This window comes from Diadema setosum, chromosome 18 (genome assembly GCF_964275005.1).
Source record: "Diadema setosum chromosome 18, eeDiaSeto1, whole genome shotgun sequence".
Lineage (NCBI taxonomy): Eukaryota > Metazoa > Echinodermata > Echinoidea > Diadematoida > Diadematidae > Diadema > Diadema setosum.
In genome coordinates, this window is record NC_092702.1 from 3,503,023 (window position 1) to 3,527,536 (window position 24,514).

Here is a 24,514-nt window from a genome sequence, read left to right on the forward strand (position 1 = left end):
TATATATATATATATATATATATATATATATGATATTATATATATATATATATATATATATATATATATATATATATATATTACCCTATACATATATTCCTTTCCTGTCTTTTGGTTGGTCAATAATTAACCAATCATCTCTCCCCTTCTGCTTCCCCCTCTCTCTCACTGCGCTCTCTGTGTTTGTTATCAATCTTACACACACCATCACGTGGAGTCACTGTGGTGTGAGCAGAAAGTAAAAAAAGAATTGCAGTGAGATAGTGGAGGGGGAAAGGGAGACAGTCTAGAAAAACAAAATAAAACAACAACAACAACCACGAAAGTACAGCCACTTCGTTCTGTTTTCACATATTTATTGAAAGAGTCACATTGTGTATTATAAGATAGTACCAAGTTGTCACTGTACATAAAACATCCGCGTTATACACAAGTTCTTTTTCCGTCGTTGATTGCACCCACTACGCAAATTCGTCGATCAGTGTAAAAACAGGAGAAAAAAAAAAGAGGACAAAAATGTCATTTTACAAATTTTTTACATAACAGTAGCTTTGTACAGAAAAAAATGCATCACTGCGAGACAAAAAAAACCCGACAACAAACAAACAAACTCAATAAGTGCTTGACGGAACTCTTTGAAGAATGTGGTTGCGAAGTGGTGTCTGGCATAAAGTTCCATTGAAAATTCTTGAATCGTAGGGTAGAGCTTTGACTCAAATCTACATTTCAAACTTTGACATATCATGGGCTAGACACCAGTTCATTCCAGTGCTTACCATTAAAACTGAATATTTTACCACGCATATCTCCATTCGCAATGATAGATTGTCACTCTCGAATGTGAATCTAGTTCAAGGAAAACTAAACGTATTTTCTTGTATTTCAAATGACACGTCAATTCTCATTATCACAAGACAAGTGATCGTTGAAACACACCACTATCAGAGGAGTTCATCTATCTTTTTTGACCTGTGGAAACACACCAAGGTAATATATACCACCCCAGCTGAATCCATTGAGTTAAACTTGCTTTCTATAATCAAACAGTGACGTATTTCATATACAAAGAAAAAAAAAAAATAAATCCACACAGCCATGATCAACAACACGTAGAATTCAAGGTGCTTTGTCTATAAGGCATTTACGAAATTAAATGGTGTAATGTCGTATCACATAATTATCATCTGGGACTGCTGAATCTAGAGAGACAACCATGGAGTCATCATGTTAATTATGGTTAACTCTTTGTAATCTTTGAGTGCCGGTTGGCACAGAAAACCCGATAGCTTTGTACAAAAGACGATTTCATCCGCACGAAAAGATTGACTCGTGCTGATTCGATATCTGTGCAAAGCTGACAGTATTTATAGTCATGAACCAAAATTGACGCGAGACTAGAAAATGTTCAATTGAACTAAAACTCTAGCATCGCTTATGAATCCCAGATTGCAGAAAAAAAAATCCTTAAGTATTTTTCTTTTTTTGAAAGACTGTGTCAAAAACCCGGCACAATTGGCTTTATTATGACAACACGAACAGTGTGCTTCCGTGGAAAGTGATGGTAGGATTATCACGTAACGTGGATTTGCACGAGCAACAGGTGTCGTGCGTGAAGCGATGCTGCGATGAAGATTTCGTTGGCTTACGGGTGAAAGTCACAGCAGATAGAATTAGTACTCTGTCACACTATACAATATGTAAAGCCTGATTAATCAACGCTGTCTTATGACTATTGAAGCTGGACCTCAGCCGGTACCTGCATTCATCCCTGTGACATTTTGCTAATTATTTGCTTAATGTGAATTAATTGGAAACACATCATATTGTTCTAGCCCTTCATTAATAAGAAGTTGAAAATTAAAAAAAAAAAGAGAAACGTTGAATTATCGCTGATACTGAGGGCTTATCAGAGATTTAAGTAGTATGGTGCGCTATAGTACGGTCAAATGTAAAGACGTTTAAGACATACTTAGCAACATGGTAAATAAAAAAGAAACGCAGTCATTGAGGTTAAATCTAGTGAAGAACAATATTCGTTTGTAAGGTAGACGAGGGTAATGCACATCTGAAGGTTATGGATCTTTGATCCATCGAAATATGCGCTGTGACGGTATGTCATGACTGTTTCGATCCAAATAAGTCCAAACGTTGACTGGGGACTTCTAATGAGAACCAGGGTAACAACCATAGTCTCTTCCTTGAGTGAGATTCATTGTTACGCGGGAAAACTCGTAGTGATCACAATGTCGTCATGCAAAAGAAGGCGACCTCTGAGTTGTCGTTGCACGTCACCCTAACGGTCGGTCAACAGTTTCTATTCCTGAGAGGAGGATGTTCACCCTTATCCTCAACGCACTTCTGCTGCTTCTGCGGGTGCCTTTGATCACACCTCTTCGAGCATTGAGGAAAGGCTGCAGCAGCTCTACAACGACCTTTAGAAGGCAACACAGCTGTGTCCGCACGATTTACATCCACCGCCTCCACAAGAGAACCACTATGTGCATGGGCTCTACAGGTTGTTTTTGGACACTCCAGCCGCCTCGGAGGCAGCGTCTACAAGGAATCGGGATGCCTACACACGCGCGCAACGGTCTCTGACCGATACAGCGACTACAGTACGACAGGGCAAAAATGTCCATCGGGTTCGGCCCAAGCACTGTCAGTCTTCATCAGGCGTCCCTGTCAAAGTCACTGTCATGGTCGAGCGAATCGCCGTTGGACATCCGATAGTAGCTGGGATCCCGTCGCTCGTCCTCGTGATCGGTCAGGGATCCGTTCCTACTGTCGCCCAACTGGTGATGCTGGTGACCCGGCTGGTGGTGTGACTTCATCTCGTCACGTGACTCGCTATCTCTGTCGTCACCGTCTCCCTTGCCCGTTGGCACTTCCTGCAAGAAGGAGACAAAGAAAAAAAGAGATAGAAAGGGTGATCAGTCTCTGTCACAAAAAGCTGAAAAGAGAGCGAGGAGAAAGAGCATATACTGGCGCTACTAATTGGCGCCACGACAACGTTCCTCTGTAGGAGCCTAGTTTGATATGGCAGCCATCTTTTTCCTCAAATACAGCACGCTCGCAGTCTCCCCCGTCTGTCTGCCGTCATTACAGTCCGGAGTAGCTGCCGAGTGATGGCACCCTTTATCGTGCGGTTGTACCCTTTCAGCACAAGCTCACACCCAGAACCAATGTTTTTTCTACAGCCTCCTAAAACAACTTGAGTATCTTCGCCAACGATCTTTGCCAAATCATCGCCGTAATCACCTCTGTCAAACAGTTCAGACGTAACCTTGCCCCGGTTTGGCGTGCGTGCAATGCGGATGCGGATATTTTCCCTCGTTCAAAACGCCGCATCTCCAGCTCAAGATATTTATCGTATACCCGCGTCTTAGGAGTACTCCAAGCGCCACCACAGAGTTTCTCATCTCAAAATAAAACCTCACCCGACAGCGTGATACCTTTGATTGGCTTCGATAGAAGTGAAGTGTTTAACTCCCTACAAGCTGATCATGAGGATAGTGACGATATTTTATGTTGGTTACACTTACTCCGTCGTTAAGGGCATACGGATCATTTTCACTCAAAATTCTATGGGGGCAACGCCCTCTTAAACCATCATGGCCTATTTTCTCTCGCTTGAAAAGAATGTCCAGTTTGACTGCCAAAATGAAACGATCATCATGGCTTGTACTATATACACTACGGGTACTCCACAGGTACACCCTCTTACCTGCTCTTTGATGTTAAGCCAGCTCCTCCCAGATTTATGGGACAGCTTTTCTCGCTTTTGTCATATTTTTGACCGTACTTAGACCGCTTTGACAGAAATCAGTCCTGGACTTTGTTACAGAAAAATTGAGATCAAACATAAGTCAGAAAATCAGACAGAAGTCTCTGAATACTCAATTCTGATTGGCCGATATCGGATTTGCGTTTGATTGTTAGCTTATTATGGGAACTAGGGTCCAGGAGCTCATTTCCATTATAGGTTAAAGCGTAGCAAGGCATCGGTTTTATGGTATCAAATATCTCATGGATGATCAATGAGTGATCAAGTTCGATACCGAGTATATCGCCATGATTCAAAATACCCAACATAAACTGAAATGGTATTATGCATTATCACTAGTAAGAAAGTGGATTAATTCGTAGGAGAAGATTTCCAATACTTGTCGTACGTCTAATACTCTTCTCAAACGATGCCCCAAATTTCATCATTTACCCCCTAAAGGCGGGAAATTGCACCCCTCGAACGAGGGTTGAGAAACAAACATTGTCACTTCGACAATTCCGATCTAGCCCTCATCTCCCCTTGCTCTAGCCCACGTCTGTCATTCCCTCTGCTTTCTACGTCAAATTAGGAGAGGAGGGAAAAGTGGGAGCAAAAGGGAGTTGTGATTAATAGCTTCAAATTACCAGTCCTCTCCAAGTTGCTGGTGGACCGTGTCGTTTGGAGCGCGACGTGATGTCTTCATCGTACACGCGAAAGGTCAGCGGCGACAAGGCGAGTGATGCGTGGGGTTTCCCGCCTGTCATTCAGGACGTGCCGCACCTCTAGCTTCGGTCCCCAAGCGAGGGAGGTGGTGGGTTAAGCGTGTATCATATCGCCGGGACCCCCGTTCTACCCGCCTGCTAAGTCATGACGAGGCTTTCATCCGACCCCCGCCTGAAATTTGAGCAAATCTGGTTGAAACGTAGACATGCGATTCTCATCTTCCTCCTCCCACCTTGTTTGCTAAATCAACAGGTTGCCTAGTTTCCGACAGGTTTTCACTTGGGTCCAATTTTCATCACTTTGGAGATTTAACATGATTAAAATAAATCAAACTTCGACACTCAATGGAAATAGTCAACCATCCAGAAATTAGCTTTCGTGGAGCAAAACTGTTCGGTGAACAGTGTATCATAAATTGATTTATGATTGGTTCAAGTATCACGTGATATGCATTGCTGTCGTTGCAGGGCAAGGAGCGCACTTTAACCATGACTTCTTGTTATTGATCCACTCGATTTTATTTCATTTCAAACGCACAAACCCTGTGAAAGGGCGAGAGGAGATTGGTCGTGATTTAAAGAAAGCAATTATGACTCTTCTCTTTTTTATTTTTGCTTTTAAAAAAGGGTCAATAAAGGTAGAACTTCCTTCCCAAACTCTAAATCGCTCGTGTTCATTATCGTCAGGTCATTCTACACGGGATAGCTAATTTTGTTTTCAGTTTCTATCTCTCTCTCTCTCTCAATAGGCTGATGACTGTTTTGCGACGCCCCCAATCTGAGAGCTGTCGACACCATCCTCAGGGTTTTGAGAGCGACGGAATGGGATGGATACACGGTAGAGGGGGTGCTTTAAGTTTATGGTATTTGCTGCGGATTACTGCATCCCTTTCTCGTTAATTTCAGACTCTAGCTGATGCTGAAGTAGCAAAAGTGCCATGTGCATGCAGGTTTATTACTAAGCATTTCAAGGCGTCACAGTCACTTTCCCCCATTTTCGTCTAAGATTGATGTGGAAGTCGATTTGCTCGTCTGCTTTCGGCAGCGTTGTGAGCTCCTTGATTGGCCACGGCGGAAACGTCTCAGGGTGTGTATAGTGACAGGAGAAACATATAAACACAGAGATAGACAGTGGAAGAGAAAGACAAATACCTAATAGAGACACAGGGAGGGAGGAGGAAAAGAGAGAGACATCTTCCCCGATGTTAGTGGTTGATGGAAAAGCACTTGACGCGCCCTTGAGATGGGGATATGCTACCACCACTCACACTACCACCATAAACGCGGCAAATCCCCGCTGTTAGATGGGGCGCTCCGAAGCCCATCATGTTTACGAGTCTTAATGTCTGCTTTCCCCGCATTTACGAGTAACGGCTACTTATCACCTTCTCGAACGCTAATGAAAGCAGAATTAATCTGTTATTTCATATCCGTTCCGCTGAGCACCGCACCAACAGATCCTTAACCCTGCTATTGTCATCTGTAACTCTTTGCACACACTATCAAATGGTTTTATGTGGTGACGATCGTGAGTGGGTTAATGCATTTCTTACACCCCGAGGTATCTCGCTCTCACCTGTGGCAATCAAAATATCGCTTATAAAGTGACACCTCCTTCTTAATCAGACAAATTGCGCTTTTCACAAGCAGTCACTTTAAATTAAGCCACCGAGCTCGAAAAAAAAAAAGCGCCGCCATCAAAACGGCAAACACAAGGAGTCACTGCTCGCAAACTCTTCATTAAATGTCGTAATTTATCCCATTCTTAAGAGGGTGTCTTTAAAATAGGGTAAGGAATATAAAAGATGTGCATACCTGTTTCAATCGCCTCCACTTGGCTCTCCTGTTCTGGAACCACGTTTTGACCTGGATTGGAATACAAAAATAGGCAAAAGAAATGGAGTTGTTATTCATGATATTTCACAAAGAGGGATGAGCAAGATTGATGATTAATACCGGTATGTTATTTTCTATACAAACATGATTTCATCATTATTATGACAATTTCATTTCAAACAGAACAGTACTTTGACCTGACGGCCCTTCTTTGTTTTCACAAATGAAATGAATTATACACCGATGGCAAGCTATCATATCACTAAATCAAATGATCCTCATGTAATTCGACCGCTTCTACGAGTAACTCAAAAAGAAACATGTGGTATCTATTTCCGCATTTTCGCAAAAATGTTCAAAGAACGGGACGATATATGCAGAAGCACAAAACAGCAGTGTCATTCTTTCTTTCTCGATTCATTTTGTCAAAACTTCCTGATATCTTATCACTTGTGCTCAAAATGTCGAGTAGCTGCACACAATATTCCTCTTAAGTGTGGCTGACTAGCACGAGCTATAATGAGCATCTGATAATCGAGAGGCCATTAGGCTGCCTGCATACACACTTCTTATTCTTATCGAGATGTGCGCATGTGACTCCATCGCTTGAAGTTCACTCGACGATTACCGAAGTTTCGGTTTAGTTGCGGAGTGCTCTCCATCCACTTCAAGAGTACCTACTACATGTATGTTTGAAAAGTTTCTTCATCATATCGTGATTATCCATAGCCGTTGTTCATATTTTCTTTTTCGTATCGAAAGCTGAAAAGGAGATAGTAATTGACTAAAATTAGATGAATGAGACTATTCCGAACAAGCCTGGCGATTCGAAGGGATAGAATTTCCTCGTAAACTGTATCCAATGTTTGAAATATGGAACCACTTGACTTGAAACTCATTGAACAGCTGAAGTAGCTGTATTCGCCCATCAACACACTGATAAGTCCTCGTCAATAATTAGCTAGGTTTACAAGAGGCATTCGGTTTCTGGATCTTTAAACCTCTTGCCTCAACTATAAGATGCTTTAGTGACCTCCTTCCTATATAGTTTCAATATATTTAAGATCAAAGTAAGAAAATCCCTTGCTATTTTAGTCAACTTCATTAGATGTCTATTTCTATATCATGGGAAAGAACACATGCAGTGCATTGTCAACGGCCAAGATGTAAAGATTCCGAATGTAAAAATTACATCTTATAGCCTCTAAGAATACATGACCCAAAATCTGCAGTATAAAAAGGGGGTAAAGAGGAAACGATTTTTATTTTTTAGGTACTTATTCAGTTCAGTTCAGTTTAGTCCAGATCATTTATTTCTGTAACTTTCTCATGTGCAAAAGTCGAATGAAAATACAATACATATCATGAAGAGCGAAATACATAAGGTAAGTGCACAATAAATGAAGTATACAGTGAAACATTCAAAGAGATGCATGAAAATATCGTAATTAATATAGATATGTTAATGATTGATTTTCGTTGTAAGTAAATTATGTAACAGAACAAATCGTTTATTTCTCATATTATTGTGGGAAAATAAATAACTGCGTTTTCTCTCCCAACAAAATGAAATTAAAACTTTTATATAATAGGGGGCTGTCACACACACACACACACACACACACACACACACAAATAATGCTTAAGACAAGATGACCATCAAATATACCTGATGAAAAGTTGATATACAGATTAAGAGAAAAAAAAAAACATATCTTGAAGCAAATAATGTGTATACAAAATGAACGTAGAATACAAACAATTTCATCACAAACTTACAATTATTATTCATATTCAAGTAGTACATCTACACAAAAATAAGGCATAGCCTATAAGTTGAAAATGTGTGTTCTGGTTCCATGTTTACTGCAGGGACGATGAAGTGAAGTAGAACGTTTAGACGTCACGTGATTCGTTTATTTTTTATTCCGAACGTCTGCTGGTCTGTATATACATGTCGTTTTTGCTTTGCTTTGTTTTGTTTTGTTTGGGATGGTATCGATAAAAGGCGTAATACCTTGTACCACAATACATTCTAGCCTTCTCTTACAACCTGTTCACTTTCAAATACCACAACTCGAGTACTTCTCATCGTCTCCTCATCCCCCCTTCGGCCTGGTACTTGCCCCTCTATACCAGGGTCTAATCCCCTCTTGCTTGGCTCCATGATGATGTTTGATCACCCCAAGCATCCTCCCGATGGGTACCCCCTCCCACCCTACCCCTATTTGCTCCCTCTTCAAGACAACGGGCTTACGAGGATTAAGGGTTTTACGTGGAGTGCTCGGTCAACACACCGTACAAAAACCAGGGAAAGTTGGTCCCGTGACGGCGCACGCTAAACAGCGACAGTTCTACGTCTTCAGGGGGTAAAAGAAAGGAACTTTCCGTCTGTTAGCTCTGTTCTATGGTGGACAGGTAGAAAGCTTTTTGGAACCAGTAGCCTATAATGCCGCAATGATTGTTTTAACAAGGTCTAATGTCGCCCATAAGAGCCGATTTGGAATTCTTACGGGTCAGTTTGCAAACAATCTCGTCTACTTTTTTTTTTTTTTAAACAGCTTCCATAATAAGAAAGACGTTTCTTCAACCTACTTTTCTCCGTGTCATCCCCTCCCCACAACCTTGTGTGTGTTCATCTTCCCTAGTGCGTCACATCTTGCAATAATATATTCCACATGAATGTCTGCTGGCGGAACTCTAGTTTTATAACTCTCGGACCGACTCCGTCTCTCACTTCAGTGTGGTTTTCTACATGGGACTCTACTCTTGTTGCCTAGCAACGAGATGAGTTGTACATCATATTGACATTATCTCACTGCAATATGACCACACTCGGTGAAGTCTACATCACACCATGAGAAGGACTCGATAGAAATGTCAAAAATGAAGAAGGCGAGTGCACAGTGCTAAGCTGTAGCGAAAGCATATGTACTGGCTTTTGCTGACATGAATCAGAGTATTATATATATATATATATATATATATGTATATATATATATATATACATTGATGTCTGCCAAGGCTAAAACGTGGCTACACAAAGCGTGCCAAACTTTCGTCATTTGGTATGTTTTATCTGTATTATGTGTTTGCAAACTCGCAGTGAGGGTATGTCAAGATTATGGGCAACATGCTGGACATCTTTGCTATATTCAGTATGTAGGCCTACACATCTACCAGAACCATACACTGAAACACACACACATACACACACACACACACACACACACACACACACACACATATATATATATATATATATATATGCACAAACACATAAACACATACACGGAAGTACATATCATTCACATAATGACACTGAATGATATGACAAGACAATAGTGTCTGTATGTGCGTGTACCTGTGTGTGTATTTATGTGTGTAATATTAGCCTCTTAGCCAATCAAACAAAAGCAAGAGTTCGCCGATATTGAACCACACGTACGGACATCCAGCCTGACAGCGAGTGGCAAAGTATGTAAAACTGGCTGGCATTTCGACCCTTGTTAACATTAATAACAAATGGCTGCTCGAATGGAAAATCCTGACTCGAGAGTACTTATCTCCACTGAGAGCAATTTTGTGAAGAAGAATGTTACAGCGATTACACTACTCCGTAAAGTGGATATCCATGACGGCCGTATATGCAATAACCCCGCAGACTGGTGTAATAACAATAATACGCCCACCGTTTCCGCCATTTTTGGCAAAATGCAGGAAGCAGCGGCCGAGTCAGAGGAGGGAAAATCGATCACAGAGGCAGCGGGACAGGAAGACAGCGTGTTGTTAGACTGTTTAATCTCTTCCTGAACACCGATGGCATTTTCCCTTTTTTCTTTATTGGGGGGGGGGGGGTGCTCTTTCGGGAAACAAAATCATAATGTGGATGTAGGAATATACCGCAGGAACACGCCGTCATTATATCAATACGCAGTGAATACACTGCTTTCCAACTGTCGCTACACTTAGGCTGGCATTCGGGATGGTGTAATCAATGAGCTACAACAACAGAAAGCTCCGTGGTGTAATAGACTCGAAAGATGATGAACTGAAATCGAGAATGAAATGATCTAAAACATCAACACACTTTATGGTGTTAGAATTACGAGTTGGAGACATGATAAACTATACCATCGAATGAAACCATTTTGAATATCCATTGATGATAATGTGATTGTTACATTAATATGAATTCAAACCATTATAGTTTGATGTAGTTACTACACAGGGAATGCAGTAACACTGTGGGAGTCGTTTTCTACTCCAAATAACCAGTAGATTTCATACAAGATCAAAATTCAGCTATATGCAGACACCTATTCATTTCATATCGATGATATCATGATTATTGGGATCACCACTGCGTATTTATCTAAACGACGCAGACAAGGACCTTTCGTATTGATAATGTACACGCTCGCGCATGTGGAGACAAAGCGTGGACATTCGCCATTGCATCATAATGTCATATATTCGGAAGGCCTATTCGTGGAAGCCCGCATACAACGAGACTGCACGATCATGCGATGTTCGGTATTTCAGCTCTTCAAATAACATTTTTAAAGAAAGGATAAGTTCCTTGTTTCGAACATGATCTTGCAGAAATAAGATCACAATAATAATGGAGTCCCTTCCCTGTCCCCTCCCACACACTCAGAAGAGAAAATAAGTTCCATATAGTTCATGTATCTTTGCGTCATTCAAACAATCCAAACAACCTCTACATTGGTGTTGTCCAACAATTATATCTTTTCAAGTGAGATGATTTAACGCAAACACTAATGGTCACGTAAGCAGAATAATGTTACTATTTAAAATGTATGATTAATTTCTTCTTTCTGTATCGATGGAAGAGAAAATGTTTCAGCATGATAAATCTGCGTAAAGAATGACCGATGTCTCTCCAAGGATTAGTAAAGGAAGGACGGATCACGGGCAATATATTGTTAAAAGTTATTGCACATTTTCGTTTTACAAATTATGTATATAGGGCCTACATCAGGGCTCGACATTATTATTATTATTTTTTTTTTTTTTGTCTGGTGGCTCGTTCGGGCCACTAAAATCTGTAAATCTGAAATTTTTATGGCCCGAAAAAAGAAGAAGACATGTAGTGGCCCGACCCCCCCCCCTCCCCGAAAGTAACAATCCATTTTGAATACTAGTTGCCAGATCGAGTCATCAAAGGATAAATTTCGTGGCCCAACACCAATTTTTAGTGGCCCCGCGGCCACCGCCATGATACGATAGTTATTAAAGATAGGAAAAAAAAGTGTCATTAGGCAACTATTACTGAGGCGCATGTTCCGGGTATAAGGGTCGCCAGATGTAACCGTGATTACGATAGGATGTGCCCAAATGAGCGGGAGAGAGAGAGGAAAAAATGATAAAACGCCTACCAGAAAGAATATGATAGGATTACAAATAAAAACACGGCTGGTCCGATAACGTGGTAATTTAGAGTTTGAAGCGGATGTTGTTGCCAGGTAATCTGGGCAATAAAGATACTTGCACTCCCGTTTGATTTCACTCGTTGTGGCTTGTGATTGGACGGTTGGATTACTCTCTGACTGGTATCGGTATACGGCTGGTATGTGCAGTCAACTTCCTTCCTCGTTATTTTTCAGCCATTAATGGAGGAAATCAAAGATACGGTTGCTTGAAAACAACCGCAAACTACAGAGTTGTCTCACCGATATGGAATACTGAGCGTAACGATTTTCTCAAAATCAAAATCAAACAAAGTCAAACAGCGAAACAAAAAGAAAGTAATCAGGCATTACAAATAATAAATATCATACATCATAGATCTGATATCACATAAAACGAAACAAAGCAATACAAAAGAGCATATAACTTAACACAACATAACAACACACACCACAACATAAACACCAACGACAGCTACCACGGTTGCATAACGATAACCTCCAATATAGAAGAGCACAATGTGTCATGCCATATCGCAGGATAAATGCACGGCATCTCAACCCATTATGTGTCTTCCCTTAATTTGGGTTTTTGTTTTTGTTTGTGTTGTTTTGATTTTTGATTTTTTTTTTTTTTTTTTTTTTTTTGGCGAGCAAAGCTTAAACAGCTTGAATGAACATCTTCACACCCGGTTATCTGCTCATGATGAAGATGGTGAAAAGTTGGTTGGCTGTATGATAAGTTTACATCTTCGGCTGACAGCGGTTTGGTGAACGAAACATTGTACATTCAGGACTTGGCGAACACCTTTACAGTCACGGTGAGCAATTATTTGTGAATTTTGAAAACAATCAAGTTCTTTCTGCAATGTATTGGTACATGTACCTTTCATAAGTCTGTATACAAATTGTAACCTAAACTGTTATGCAATTACAGGTGCTAACTACGTATCAATGAAATACAGACAATATTTTCAACTCTACTGAATTTTAGAAAGATCTCGTGAATTTGAAACAGTATGTGTGTCTTTTTTCTAAACTAGAATGAAAAATATGTAAAGAATTCTGTAATGCCCCGCATACAATCATTTATCTTTTAATTATTGTTTCACCAAAAAAAATCCTAATCTATATGACATGAAAGTCTTAGACACAAAATGAATAGAGCTTTAGATAAGTTTTTTTTTTTTTTTTTTTTGGGGGGGGGGGGGGTTTCACAAGAAAAAAAAAATTATGTGCCTTTGACAAACATCCGGGACCTGGCAATACGTGTTTTATCGACCTTGGTATTGTAATGCTGTCTGGTTTCGCTAAAGAATGCCCAAGATGCACCCCTGAGCAGATAAGAGATCTGCTCTGATCCTCCGAACCCCGCTGGCGTAAGAAACTTAGGGGACTTCTCATCCAAACAAGAAATTTCGTTAGTCGTACTTCCCTCTTCGTTCTTCCGATAGGCCGCCATCAGCCTTCCGGCGTGCACGAAGAAGAGCAGTCCGGAGCTGTGCCCCGCGCACCGGGCGCATTGTTCTGTATGTGCATGCGTCTTAAATGCTTGTTATCTCTGCTAGTACAGAACTTTCGTGTTCCCATCTCTATAATCTCATTGTATCTCCCATTGCGTCACTCTTTCGCTCTTTCTTCCGCCTTCCAGTTAAATCTAATTTCGTAGTGATTGTTTTTGAAGTGTCGGTACCATCGGGGAGTTTTACACCCTGACAACACGAGATGAAATATGTAAAGAATTCTGTTTCAGCTCAAGAAATCCTTCACAATAGATTATGATCCTTGACGCTGTCTTCGATAACATCGTTGGCATAAACCTTTGACCCATCAAACCATTTACGAGTATCCTCGAACTCTCACAGACAAAGACGTGGACTGCTCGAAGAAATCGATCTATTTATAACGGTATGATGGTCGGTAAAAGTTGGTGAAAAGTGACAAGACGGTTTCTAATTTTATCTGGCTCGGTAAATTTAATCGCGCCGCTGATCATCCATCGTTGATTAAAGCTGACGCGTTAGCAAATATATTATATTTTATAACGCTAACCATGATGAGATACATACACACGTCTGTGCAATCATAACCAGGACCGCGCAAATTCAACCGCGCATCAATCAAAGTTGTGGACGTGTTACGACCGTCAATATTGGAATCACAAACCTTTCATGACCATAACAAACATGACACTAAACTTGTGGGGTCTCTCACCCTTTCTCTCTCTCTCTCTCTCTCTCTCTGAGCATGTCCCATCATGGCAATCAAAGCTAATATGTCTGAATTTGACATTAATGGAGAGAAATAGAAAGTTAAATATCATAGATAAGATAGATGTGGTTTTGTTTATTTTCAACGCAACTATTGATCAAATCAGTAAGGTATTACTAGACCTCCAAAATGGGGTATAGGCCTACCTGCTTGCTGAGGAATTTATTCCAGCCATCAAAGCTGTGATTTGCCATAAATCCAACCAGCATTCATCATTACGATTTGTTCCACGTATGTTTTAAGTACCTATTTTAAGGTTCTGTGGTAGGGTCCTGCAATTACGTTCATAGTGTGTTGACGGACACCCCTTGTCGGGGAAAAGCCCAAAATGACCTCATTTCTGAGTACACTCATTTTGGATCGACACGTAAGTCGGGTGTTTACGTTCGTTTTAAGTTCATCGCAACAAAGTTTTGACATCACGCCAAGCGATCTACAAGACCAAAATTATCGAAAACGTATGATACCCACGTGCTGGTATAGATCTTGTTTTCGTGTGGGTGTGTGTGTGCGTGTGTGTGTAATACACGTATGAAACATGAACATGCACGCCTATAGCCCTGTAAGATTGATTTGGAAGATACTGTTACGAATCACAGTAGGCCTATATACGTCATAAAATTTTGCAAATGAATGTTCAACACAGATGCTCCGTTACTTATCCTTTCATATTTGGGATAAAATTAATATTCTATTCATTAATATTTTGTCCTTGTTCCCACAAATCTACTTAACTTAGAACATATATCTTGTGTACATTGATTCATTGATATCATCTTGCTTTGATTGCTTGATGTGTGACATTTATCCTTAGTCGCTCTGTCTTTCCCAGCATATTCCTTTCCCCCTCCTCTTCTATTATCGCCTCCTTTCTTTCTATTTCTCTTTCCTTCATTTCGTTCCTTCTTTGTAGCTGTATTTCGCTCCATCTGGGTCCCATTTCATAAAACTTGTTATTAATAGAAATTACGCTAGTTGTTATAAGCTACTGAAATTATTGCGTATGATTGGCTGAGAGCAAATTTGTCATAGAAATGTGGTAGTTGTTACTGATAACAAGTTTTATGAAACGGGACCCTGCTTCACCTGTTTCCCCCTTCATGTTCCGCTTTCAGTAATGGTTGAAAGTAATACGTCTATATACTTCGATTTTGATACCAGATTGAATTCGATACTTCTGATCGGTACAGTGATATTATATTATTTATGCCACATCGACTTAAAAGTGATCATATCAGAGACGATGCGTGTTTAGGTGAAATTAGAAGGGTATATATTTCATGTTTATTTAAACCTTATTGCAGTGACAATGCTGGGGGTCTTGAAGAGAAATCGACTTTGCTTCGCATTTGCCCATATTATGCCAAAATTTCTCAGTTTTTTGAATGTGTATGCAAAATCATCGTCGACTTTGATATCATGTCGTCATTAGTAGTGTTGCTACCTGCTTGATTGATTGATTGTGTGTGTGTGTGTGTGTGTGTGTGTGTGTGTGTGTGTGTGTGACAGAGACCATTAGTGAACACTGGAAATTGGATATCGCGTATAATGATGTCAATATTATCTATATGTCACAACATTCACACCCGTACTCGTAAGAAACAATAAGTTTACAGAATTCAAAAATTTCTATCCCAATGTGACTTAGAAGAAATCTAAAACATTTCAAGAAACCTAAAGAAACTTCAGATAACATTTCCACTGTTAATTTTTGAAGCTAGAGAGTCTGACGTATGCGACTCTGATAGAATGGTGTTCCGGTATCTACTGTCATCGTCAGATCAAACTATGGACCTTTTCGCTGTAGGTCAGTGATCAAACGTAGCGGACGTTGCGGGTGTTTGCGAGAGAGCGCCACTCCCTTTAAGTGATGGAACTTGTGTATCTCATACGTCGCCCTTTGGTGCTGCTTAGAAAAAAAAATGGACCCTTTTCTGCACAGTAATGCGCCATGGGACACTACACGCATTTCCGCTGCTCGTCTGCTATAAAAGAAAAAAAAGTTACGGGAGGTTTGATCGGTTTGGAGCAGAAATATCTACAGTGCCGAACGTCTGCGGATAGCTCACGTTGATGCCATCTCGTCAAGTCTCAAACAATGAACGGAGGAAATTTCCGACTGAGTATATCCGACTGAAGATACGCCATATCTGATCGTATCAAAATGGCTGGGGATTTTTTTTTATTCTTTTTTTTTAAATGATATAATACTGAATTATTTTTGTCTCTTTTTTTTTCTTTTTTCCTATGCTGTGGCTGGTAATATGACAGTCGCGACATTAGCGTCCTGCCGGGAAGATGTGTTTGTATAATGCATGGCCTTATCACCATGGAATGATAAGAGGTAATCGACCGACTTTTAAAAAGGCACTTTATGTGCCAGACTGACATATTTGTCTTGCTTGGGAGATTATAACCAATGGGGTTTCTTTGTCCGAGTGCAGTTTTACTGATTCATTTGCTTGACATTATCCCTGTGTCGGAATCCACATCATCATCATCATATAATGAAATTAGATGGAGATTTTTTTTTTCAAGAAAACGTGAGAAAAGGAAAGCAAGTATGTGTATACCCTTTTTTAACGTTGCCTTATCGAAATATTGTAAACTTGAAACTATGATAAATAGACAAGAAATATCTTGCTGCTGCAACCAAAACGAAGAAAATCTTTAATTGCATTCTCTATACCGGGCAAAGACTCTTTCATTTTACGCTGAATTTGATCTTTGCCATTACCTCAAGAAATCCATGCAACAAAGGAATTCTGATTTATCAAGTCTTAGGTAAATTATGTTCCCAAGGTACAACAAAGGAATTCTGATTTATCAAGTCTTAGGTAAATTATGTATCCAAGGTAGAAGACAAAAAGAACAAAAAAAAAGAAAAAAGAAAAAAGAAACAAAAACACGTTGCCATGCAATACTGAGATTCAGTGTTGGTTCGTTGGTTTCCTCAGCCTTATACAATTTTAACTGGTGAAAGTCTTCTGAAGTTTTGAAGAGTCATTTCCTAGCAAGTCATTTAGTGGGCAATTATATGAACACGTGAAAGAAAGCAAGAAAAAAAAAACCATGTTGTTTGAGATTTGGTGATAATTAATCAGTACAGTGTTATCTCAGCAATACATTTTGGTATATGATTGTATGTGCATTTGTATTTTAAACACTTTTAACAACGTCCTCATGTTTATAGCATACCTTACCTTACCTGGCGTGGTGAAATGTTGGCAAAAATGAACAAAATGAACAATTTGAATAATGATTTCCTTGTGATATTGGGAATTACAAGCAATAGTTCACTATCACGTACCTGTCGTTCACTGAGTTGGAGGAGTTTGGCAAGTTTTTTCCTCTCGGGCGGGGAGAGATATTTCTGGTTTTCAAACTTCTTCTCCAGCTCCATCGTCTGGTCGTTCGAGAAGCGGACCTGTCCCCCTTTGCGTTTGTGCATCGGCCTCTGAATGAATGGGTTCCACAGGAACTGTTTCCCCGACACTGGACCGAGAAACAGTAAGAAAAAAAGACAAAAATATTAGGAAAATGGGATTCCGAATATTAAAGTATGCGGAAATACAATCAAAGCAACACGTTTCGCCTCACGGCCACACGATACATCACGCTGAAAGGGCGTGAGCGCATGTGAGTTTACGTCTATAATTTTGTCTTTGTTAGCTTCCTTTGAGATTCCTTCCAAGAGGCAAAAGGACCTTGAAAATCGCAGAATGAAAACGAACAGTGAAAAAGAGGGGAAAACAACAAACCAGTAAAATAAGTCTAACATATTCTAACAATATACATACAGGGCATATATGGATGCTGCACCTTGCTCTGAGGGGAAAAAATGAAATCATTACGAAACGAAAGAAAAGCCATCACAGCGGTTCAGTAATCTGTACATCTGATGCTGTTCCTTTTCCCCAACACTGAAAGCCTTTATCGAATGTATCGAGGATGCCAACGAAGAGACAATGAAAGTTCACAAATCTAAAAAGTATGAGGAGCACGTGCGTAGAGTAGCGGCTAAATTATTTGAAGACGTCGGGATGCGTGTTTTCAATTACAACTAGCAGGATGGTCGGGTTCATCCACCGAAATATAGGGTGACGAATTTGCGAAACTCGTGTCGGATTTTGGGGCAGCAAATGAGACAGACAAAGTCGGACAGAATCGATTGTCAAGTGCAATACAAATTTATCCGCTTCTCGCAGGAAATTGTGTCTAAACTCTCGAATTATAGAGGGATATACACCGATTTGAAACAGGATTGCTTGCTTTCCCGAATGAAACCATCAGATCTGTGACAGTTTACGCGCGGATCCTCTGCGGCCCTCTCCCTACCTATCTCCCTTTCTTCTGTCTGCTCCTATTCGCCCAACCTCGTTTTGAGTCGTTTCAGGGGCAACGTCACGATGTGCAAAGCGTTGTTGCCGATTGACTGACTGGGCGAATTGCCACAGGACGAAATTACTTGCCGGTCAATTGAAGTTGTATGTAGTACGTGTAGAAATCGCGTGAATAGCCAAGGGTAAAGTTGTAAACAGTTGCAGACTGTGACGGTTGTTTTCATTCAGATCGGTGTTGTGATGGCACTGTAGGTAATTGTGACCGGCAGGAAACAGATTGAAATGCGTCTGGTACTGAATAGAATTTTCCATATCACACGCATGGACATTGATTTCTTTTTATTTTTTATGTTTATGTCGGGAGAACGTCTGTACGTCGACTCAATATGTTTGTCTAGACTTGGGATTAGTTCATTGTGACGTGTATTCCTAAATCAGATTCCCGAATTTAGTACAAGCAAGGAGGTACTAATGCAAGTGCCATTTCAACGACAAGCGCCAGGTAAAATAGCACTGGGGTTAATATGGGTGTTTCTAGTTAAACGACAATAAAAAAAGAACGGCCTCCATGTTATAATCTATAAGAAATGGGAGGAATAGTCACACTAAATCTGCTTAAGGCATATTTTCTCTTTTGTCTCAACAGTATTGCTGACAAGGTTAAAAAAGGGAGAAAATCATATGAAGCAAATCAATTCGTCCCACTTTAATTTAAAAAGGAAACTGGGTAGTAGGTTACTCAAGTCCCGCCGCAGGGGCAACACGGAGGGGTGGATTCGGCAATAGCCCGTGCTCCCTTTGCTTGGATAATTTCAGATCACTTCTTTCGCGCCTTAATGAAGGAAGGGCCAGTAATTAACGACTTTCTTCCTATATCACTTTAAATGACTTGTTGAGATGAACTCGTGGGCCGTGTATCCTCGCAGCAACTCTACGCCAATGTAGTGCATTGTCTGTTAGGGGATAGGGTTGACACACGGCGGACGTGGCCAGCTTTGAGGCTAAAAGGAGGTGGGTGGATGGAATACAATACGAGGTGGGGGGTTTGCTGATGTGCTTTTTGCGTGTATGACATTTAAAACAGTTTCCGAGAAACAAATCTTAAAGGAAACGGTTGTCGAGATGGAATCTGAGATGCAACTGTCTCGCACACTTTTTCGCTTAGAAATGCCAAAGAAATTGCTGTCAGACATGCATCAGTGGTACCAATGCCATGGAACTGCTAACGAACTACTTCAAGAGGAAACAAAGTAATTGTTCAAACTTAATAATCGTCCGAGGTGGCTATACATCGAGCATCAACTTTAAATGTGAGCGAAGGCATGACCTACGTACGATAATGTATACATCCCCCCCCCCCCCCAAAAAAAAAAGCGCGTCAAAAATAACGAGCTGGAGATTGATGCTACCTAGCTTTGTTCCCAAATGAACGATGGTTCATGCACTATCGCCCTATTTATTCGAATAATTAATCATATCAATGCATTCCACGGCTGGTTATAGTAGTATTATATGGAGTAATTTCTCGTCATTAAAATAGTTACCTTGAAATAAATTTTCCAGGGAAAGTTCTGACAGAGATAAGAAATGAATTCAATTACCAATTGACTTTCTGCCATCATTCATCATAAACTTTCCAAAAAGTTGGAAAAAAAAATGATGATCTTTTGGTACACTTGGAAAAGATACTTAGTAGTCGTTCGTCCTTCTGGTGACGGAGGGTAACTATAATTTTGTCTAAGTTGTAACCGATGACATTGCCATTTTCAAGACCGTAATCCCATCTCTTGGGCAGTCCTATCTCAAACGATTGATTGATATCCCTTAAATATAGATGATCAAACAGGGTGAGTATATTGTCGTGAAAAAGCGTACACGTTGCTGCCTGCAAAGACAAATACAGAAGCTTAGCCGGTTTCTAGACAGCTCCTTTCCAGGCAACCGTTTCCAGTTGTTTCGAATCCCAGTCGCACGTTAACGATGCGGCTGCAATATTTGCCAATCCGGCCACTGTTTGGGTTTTTAACTGCGTCAAACATGTCAATGATGACCCGTATTATCTCATCATCTTGATAACGCAGCAGACATGAAAAGGAGAACCGCCTTTGATTGAGGCTATTCGAGCATGATTGCGCTTCTTTTATCCTTCGGGCGTAAATTGTTCATTAAAGCTCTACTGTTGCTTTGTTTTAAATGACCCTTTTCTGCCGAATCGCATTAACGGCCTACTTATTTGGGGGATGATTGTCAGCGATTTTGCCAACTTTTCACTCCGTCTGCCTTTTAATGGGTCCAAACAGTGACCGTGAAGAGAAAGAATAATAACAATAAAAAAAAACTACGTCCTTTGGCTACATGAATCTGTGACGACAGTGCCTAGCAACAATCTAGTTGATAGTATAACGATAAACAACACAGCTTCCCTAACTCTTTATGTGTCCAATACGCAATTAATGGCAACCTTATTAATGATAACCTTACTTATAGTTTAGACGAGGTAGTTAAACGTGTTCCCGAATACTACACACACTCACACACACACACAAAAGAAAAAAAAATGAAAAATGTGCCTATTTATTGATCCCAGTTCACTGTAGCGAGGACTTAGAATAGAAAAAATCTCCACAAATTCGGAGAATACAACATGACGAAAATCGTAAAAAACATGCTCAAATATTTGTTTTTCTTATCAATAAGAAGGATATGAAACAAAATAATGTATCTTCATTGTGATATGAAAATATGTCAATATTTCAGTTGCGTATGAGTTACATTTCCTTGAACTTCCCCTTTTACCTTTAGAGACTACCATACACCATTCAGAACCACATTCTGAACTGTTACCGCTTGGAGGCGCTGTCACTCAAAAGCAGTCACTATAAAGTATAAACAGGACCACAGTGAATTTGTGGTCAGAGAAACATCAGTTTGGCGTCTAGCGAACGACTGTCGGATTCCTTTCGAGTGAAGCACGTGACTTTCCCAGCAATGCATACATTCTGGCATCCATTGAGGAGAGATGACAAATCCAAATAGTCAGCGTGTTGCCACCTACGGTGACCACATGGGGAACATTATATCCTTTTCACACTGTATTACTTTGACTTCACAGTTTGTCTCAAATAGGGTACTGTGCACACACAGACACACATACACACATCATGAGCGTGCAAAGGGGGTACAACCGCTTAACCCAACTTTCTCGACTCGTCGTCGGATGGGGGGGAGAAGCGCACCCTATTCATGCGAGATTTGCTGGGAAGGTGATAAGTGTTAAAGAGGTTATCGGCTCTATAGCCTCTCGGGTCTGTATCCTTTGTGGGGCAATTTTCGCACATTTGCCAGAAATCTCGGAGCTAATACCTTAAACAAATCATACAGTCACTCTGTTTTGAACGCGCCGGAAGGGATGTGAGGTTCCTGTCAAATAGAAGGTGCGATTTTTCCCCACAACAATACCACCCCATAAAACAGTCAGTTGAGAACGACAAAAATGAACATTTGTGAATATCTACAACATATTGGACGGGTTGTTTCTTATTTATTCTTTAAATGCAATGCAGGACATCAACAAGGGTAATAAAAAGGCATTAAAGAGAGCAGACATGCTCACATACTTATTCATTAAAAGAAGAAAAATACATTACAAAATGAATACAATACAGAAACAATTCAAATCATAAAGACTGGAAAAGACTGGCTGCCGGGAAAATACGTTTTAGGGCTTTGATCTCCATCAACGCAGGAATTAATAAGAATCTACTCTAGACTACAGAGAAAGAGGTCATCATGCTACTTCGGACAAAAAGGGATTATTAAGTGTTCTCTTGCTTGTCTTGTTGAGACAGACATTTATAAAGATCCACCTTTTCTTAAATTGCTATTAAACATGGATGACTATTTATATTATGCATCAATTTTTTAGAGCAAAAATGTAGTGAAAGAAAAAAAGCCTGAAAGCCAGAAGAGCAATCCCGCTAAGTGACGTCCATCACGTGTGGAACAATTGCCAATTACGTAATCCAGGAAATAATGTGCTTGGTGCAGTATCGATCCAGGGCAAGTGGCTTGTCGAAAATACACTTTGGGGGATTAGCCAAGAAAGAAAATCGTTATTCCAACACTTAAAAACGAAAACTGCGATTTCTTTGTCCATCTTTTTTAGTTGTAGATTTATCAGAGCCGTCAGAGGGTAAACGTCGTGCGTTGAAAATCGATGACCATTAATATGTTTACTATCTTTGGTTCTAAAGGCAATTGTCTAAACGACCAGTATAGTGTTCTATTGCCAGAATAGGTCTCAAAGATAGATTGTCGTCTAGAGTCAGGGTCCTCGACTGGACTAACCGAAGATATTGGCGAGTCGTTTCAAAACGGTCAAAGTGTGGAACATTTTTGAAAACTTTGCAGCGTGAACAGGAAACACCAAGTATGTGTATCATGTATGTATATGCATTTTGTGAATAGACCACATCAAATCTAATCTAATCAAATCAAATCATATCTAATCAAATCAAATCAAGCTTGATAATATGGTTTTGATCTCACATAGTCTGTGTCATCGGGTTCTGAAATTTCTTTACATAATCTGATTTGATCCATTGATCCACTGATTTGAACCTTTGATAAGACTTCTCCTGCTCCCCCCCCCCTTGACCCCCTCACAATTGCCAAGCCCCCCCCCCCCCCCCACCCCCGCCTCCTCTCTTCTCGCCTTCGCTCGCGTAAGTACAGAAATAACGGATTCTGGATAATAACTATCAGGATTGGTTCAGTGTGTAGGAAGCGAGCCCGCTGAAGACTGTGACCAGACAAACTTTTCCCAGACATCCCTATCACTTCGAGAGAAAAAAAAAATCAAACTCTGGAGGCAATGTGACGTTTGGTTGGTTAAAGATGACTCAGAATGATAATAAATGCCAGGTTACACCATGGAGAATGTGAACATCAAGATGTTTCTGTTACAGCTGTTGTCGTTTTTCTTTTTCTCCCCAACTGTTTTTAGAGTATTCAGACAACATTGTGTTGCCAATTTCAGCTTGCTGGGATCGATGCAAAGAATGACGTCATACCTGCCTCTCTACTCGCATTGGGAGATATACATCTACATCGTATATGATATGCAAGGGTTTGACCTTTTTTCTAACTTTTTCTCTAGGATTAGATTGAAATAATACCCTGAGTAAAATAATGTCCAGCAGGACAATAGAATGTGTTATTCATTTGCCTTTTCTCTCAAAGTGATAACACCATGAGTGGATTTTTTTTCTCGATTTTCATAAACTTTTAAAGTGATTCAAACCTAAGTCATAGGTCTATCCCTCATAGAATATCGACTTTGGGAACGAGTAAAAATGTGTGTGCGTGTGTGTGTGTGTGTGTATCTCCTTCGTCACAAGACACGTTATTATTAGAGAGCAAGCCCAAAAGTTCAATAAGTATCGCACAAAACATGAAACGGATGAGAATGGGTTGACTGAGATAAAACCAGAAAGTCTATATCCATATCTCCAATTATTTTTTATTCATGTTAATGATAAACGCATTTATTTCATGTTAAGTGATTTCATATAGGAGGCAAATAATTCAATCAAACTTAAATAGACTATCATCGAAAGTTTTCTCACATTTTTACGAAATACTAAAAAGTGGTTTCAGCTCCGATTGAACACGACTAAATTAAACCTATGACTAAACATTCCTTTTAAATGGAAATTGACAATCGAATATTAGTATAGTCTTATTTGCTCCCCCCCCCTTCTCTTTTGTCCGTGTGTCTGTAAAATGCTTGTGTTTTGCACGCGGCACTGCACCCCAAATGGACGCGCGAGAAGGTCGCGCATACGCGCATGACATATTGTGATGCAGTAATACCAAAGAGCTATCTCTTTGTGATATACCTATAACAAGACATAAAATCCTTGTGTGTCTCTCTCTACCTCTCTTACCACGCTATACCGAAAGTTCTGTACAGCCACTGTCCATCTTCGATGAAGAACCAAACGGTGTCTTTTGGTTGTTTTGTTTTCGACAAGGCAGACGTGAAGACAAAGGCCATCGTAACGAGATTGACAAACGACTGCCACTTGCCCACTGTCCATATCACAGAAGTTTTTAGGGGCGCAGCGCAAGAGATGGCTTTTG

General features: G+C 40.2%; 1 protein-coding gene across 1 annotated transcript in view; it reads right to left on the reverse strand.

Annotated features, from left to right (window-relative positions):
- Positions 1-2,515: 2,515 nt before the first annotated feature.
- The window catches only part of LOC140242045 (hematopoietically-expressed homeobox protein HHEX homolog), a 36,925-nt gene continuing 14,926 nt past the window's right edge, over positions 2,516-24,514 (reverse strand). Inside the window, exons 2-4 of the mRNA XM_072321797.1 lie at positions 17,338-17,522; positions 6,304-6,354; positions 2,516-2,888 (exon numbers count right to left, since the gene is read on the reverse strand). Coding sequence (XP_072177898.1) covers positions 2,670-2,888; positions 6,304-6,354; positions 17,338-17,522 — 455 coding nt within the window. The 3' untranslated portion in view covers positions 2,516-2,669. The remainder of the gene's footprint in view (positions 2,889-6,303; positions 6,355-17,337; positions 17,523-24,514) is intronic.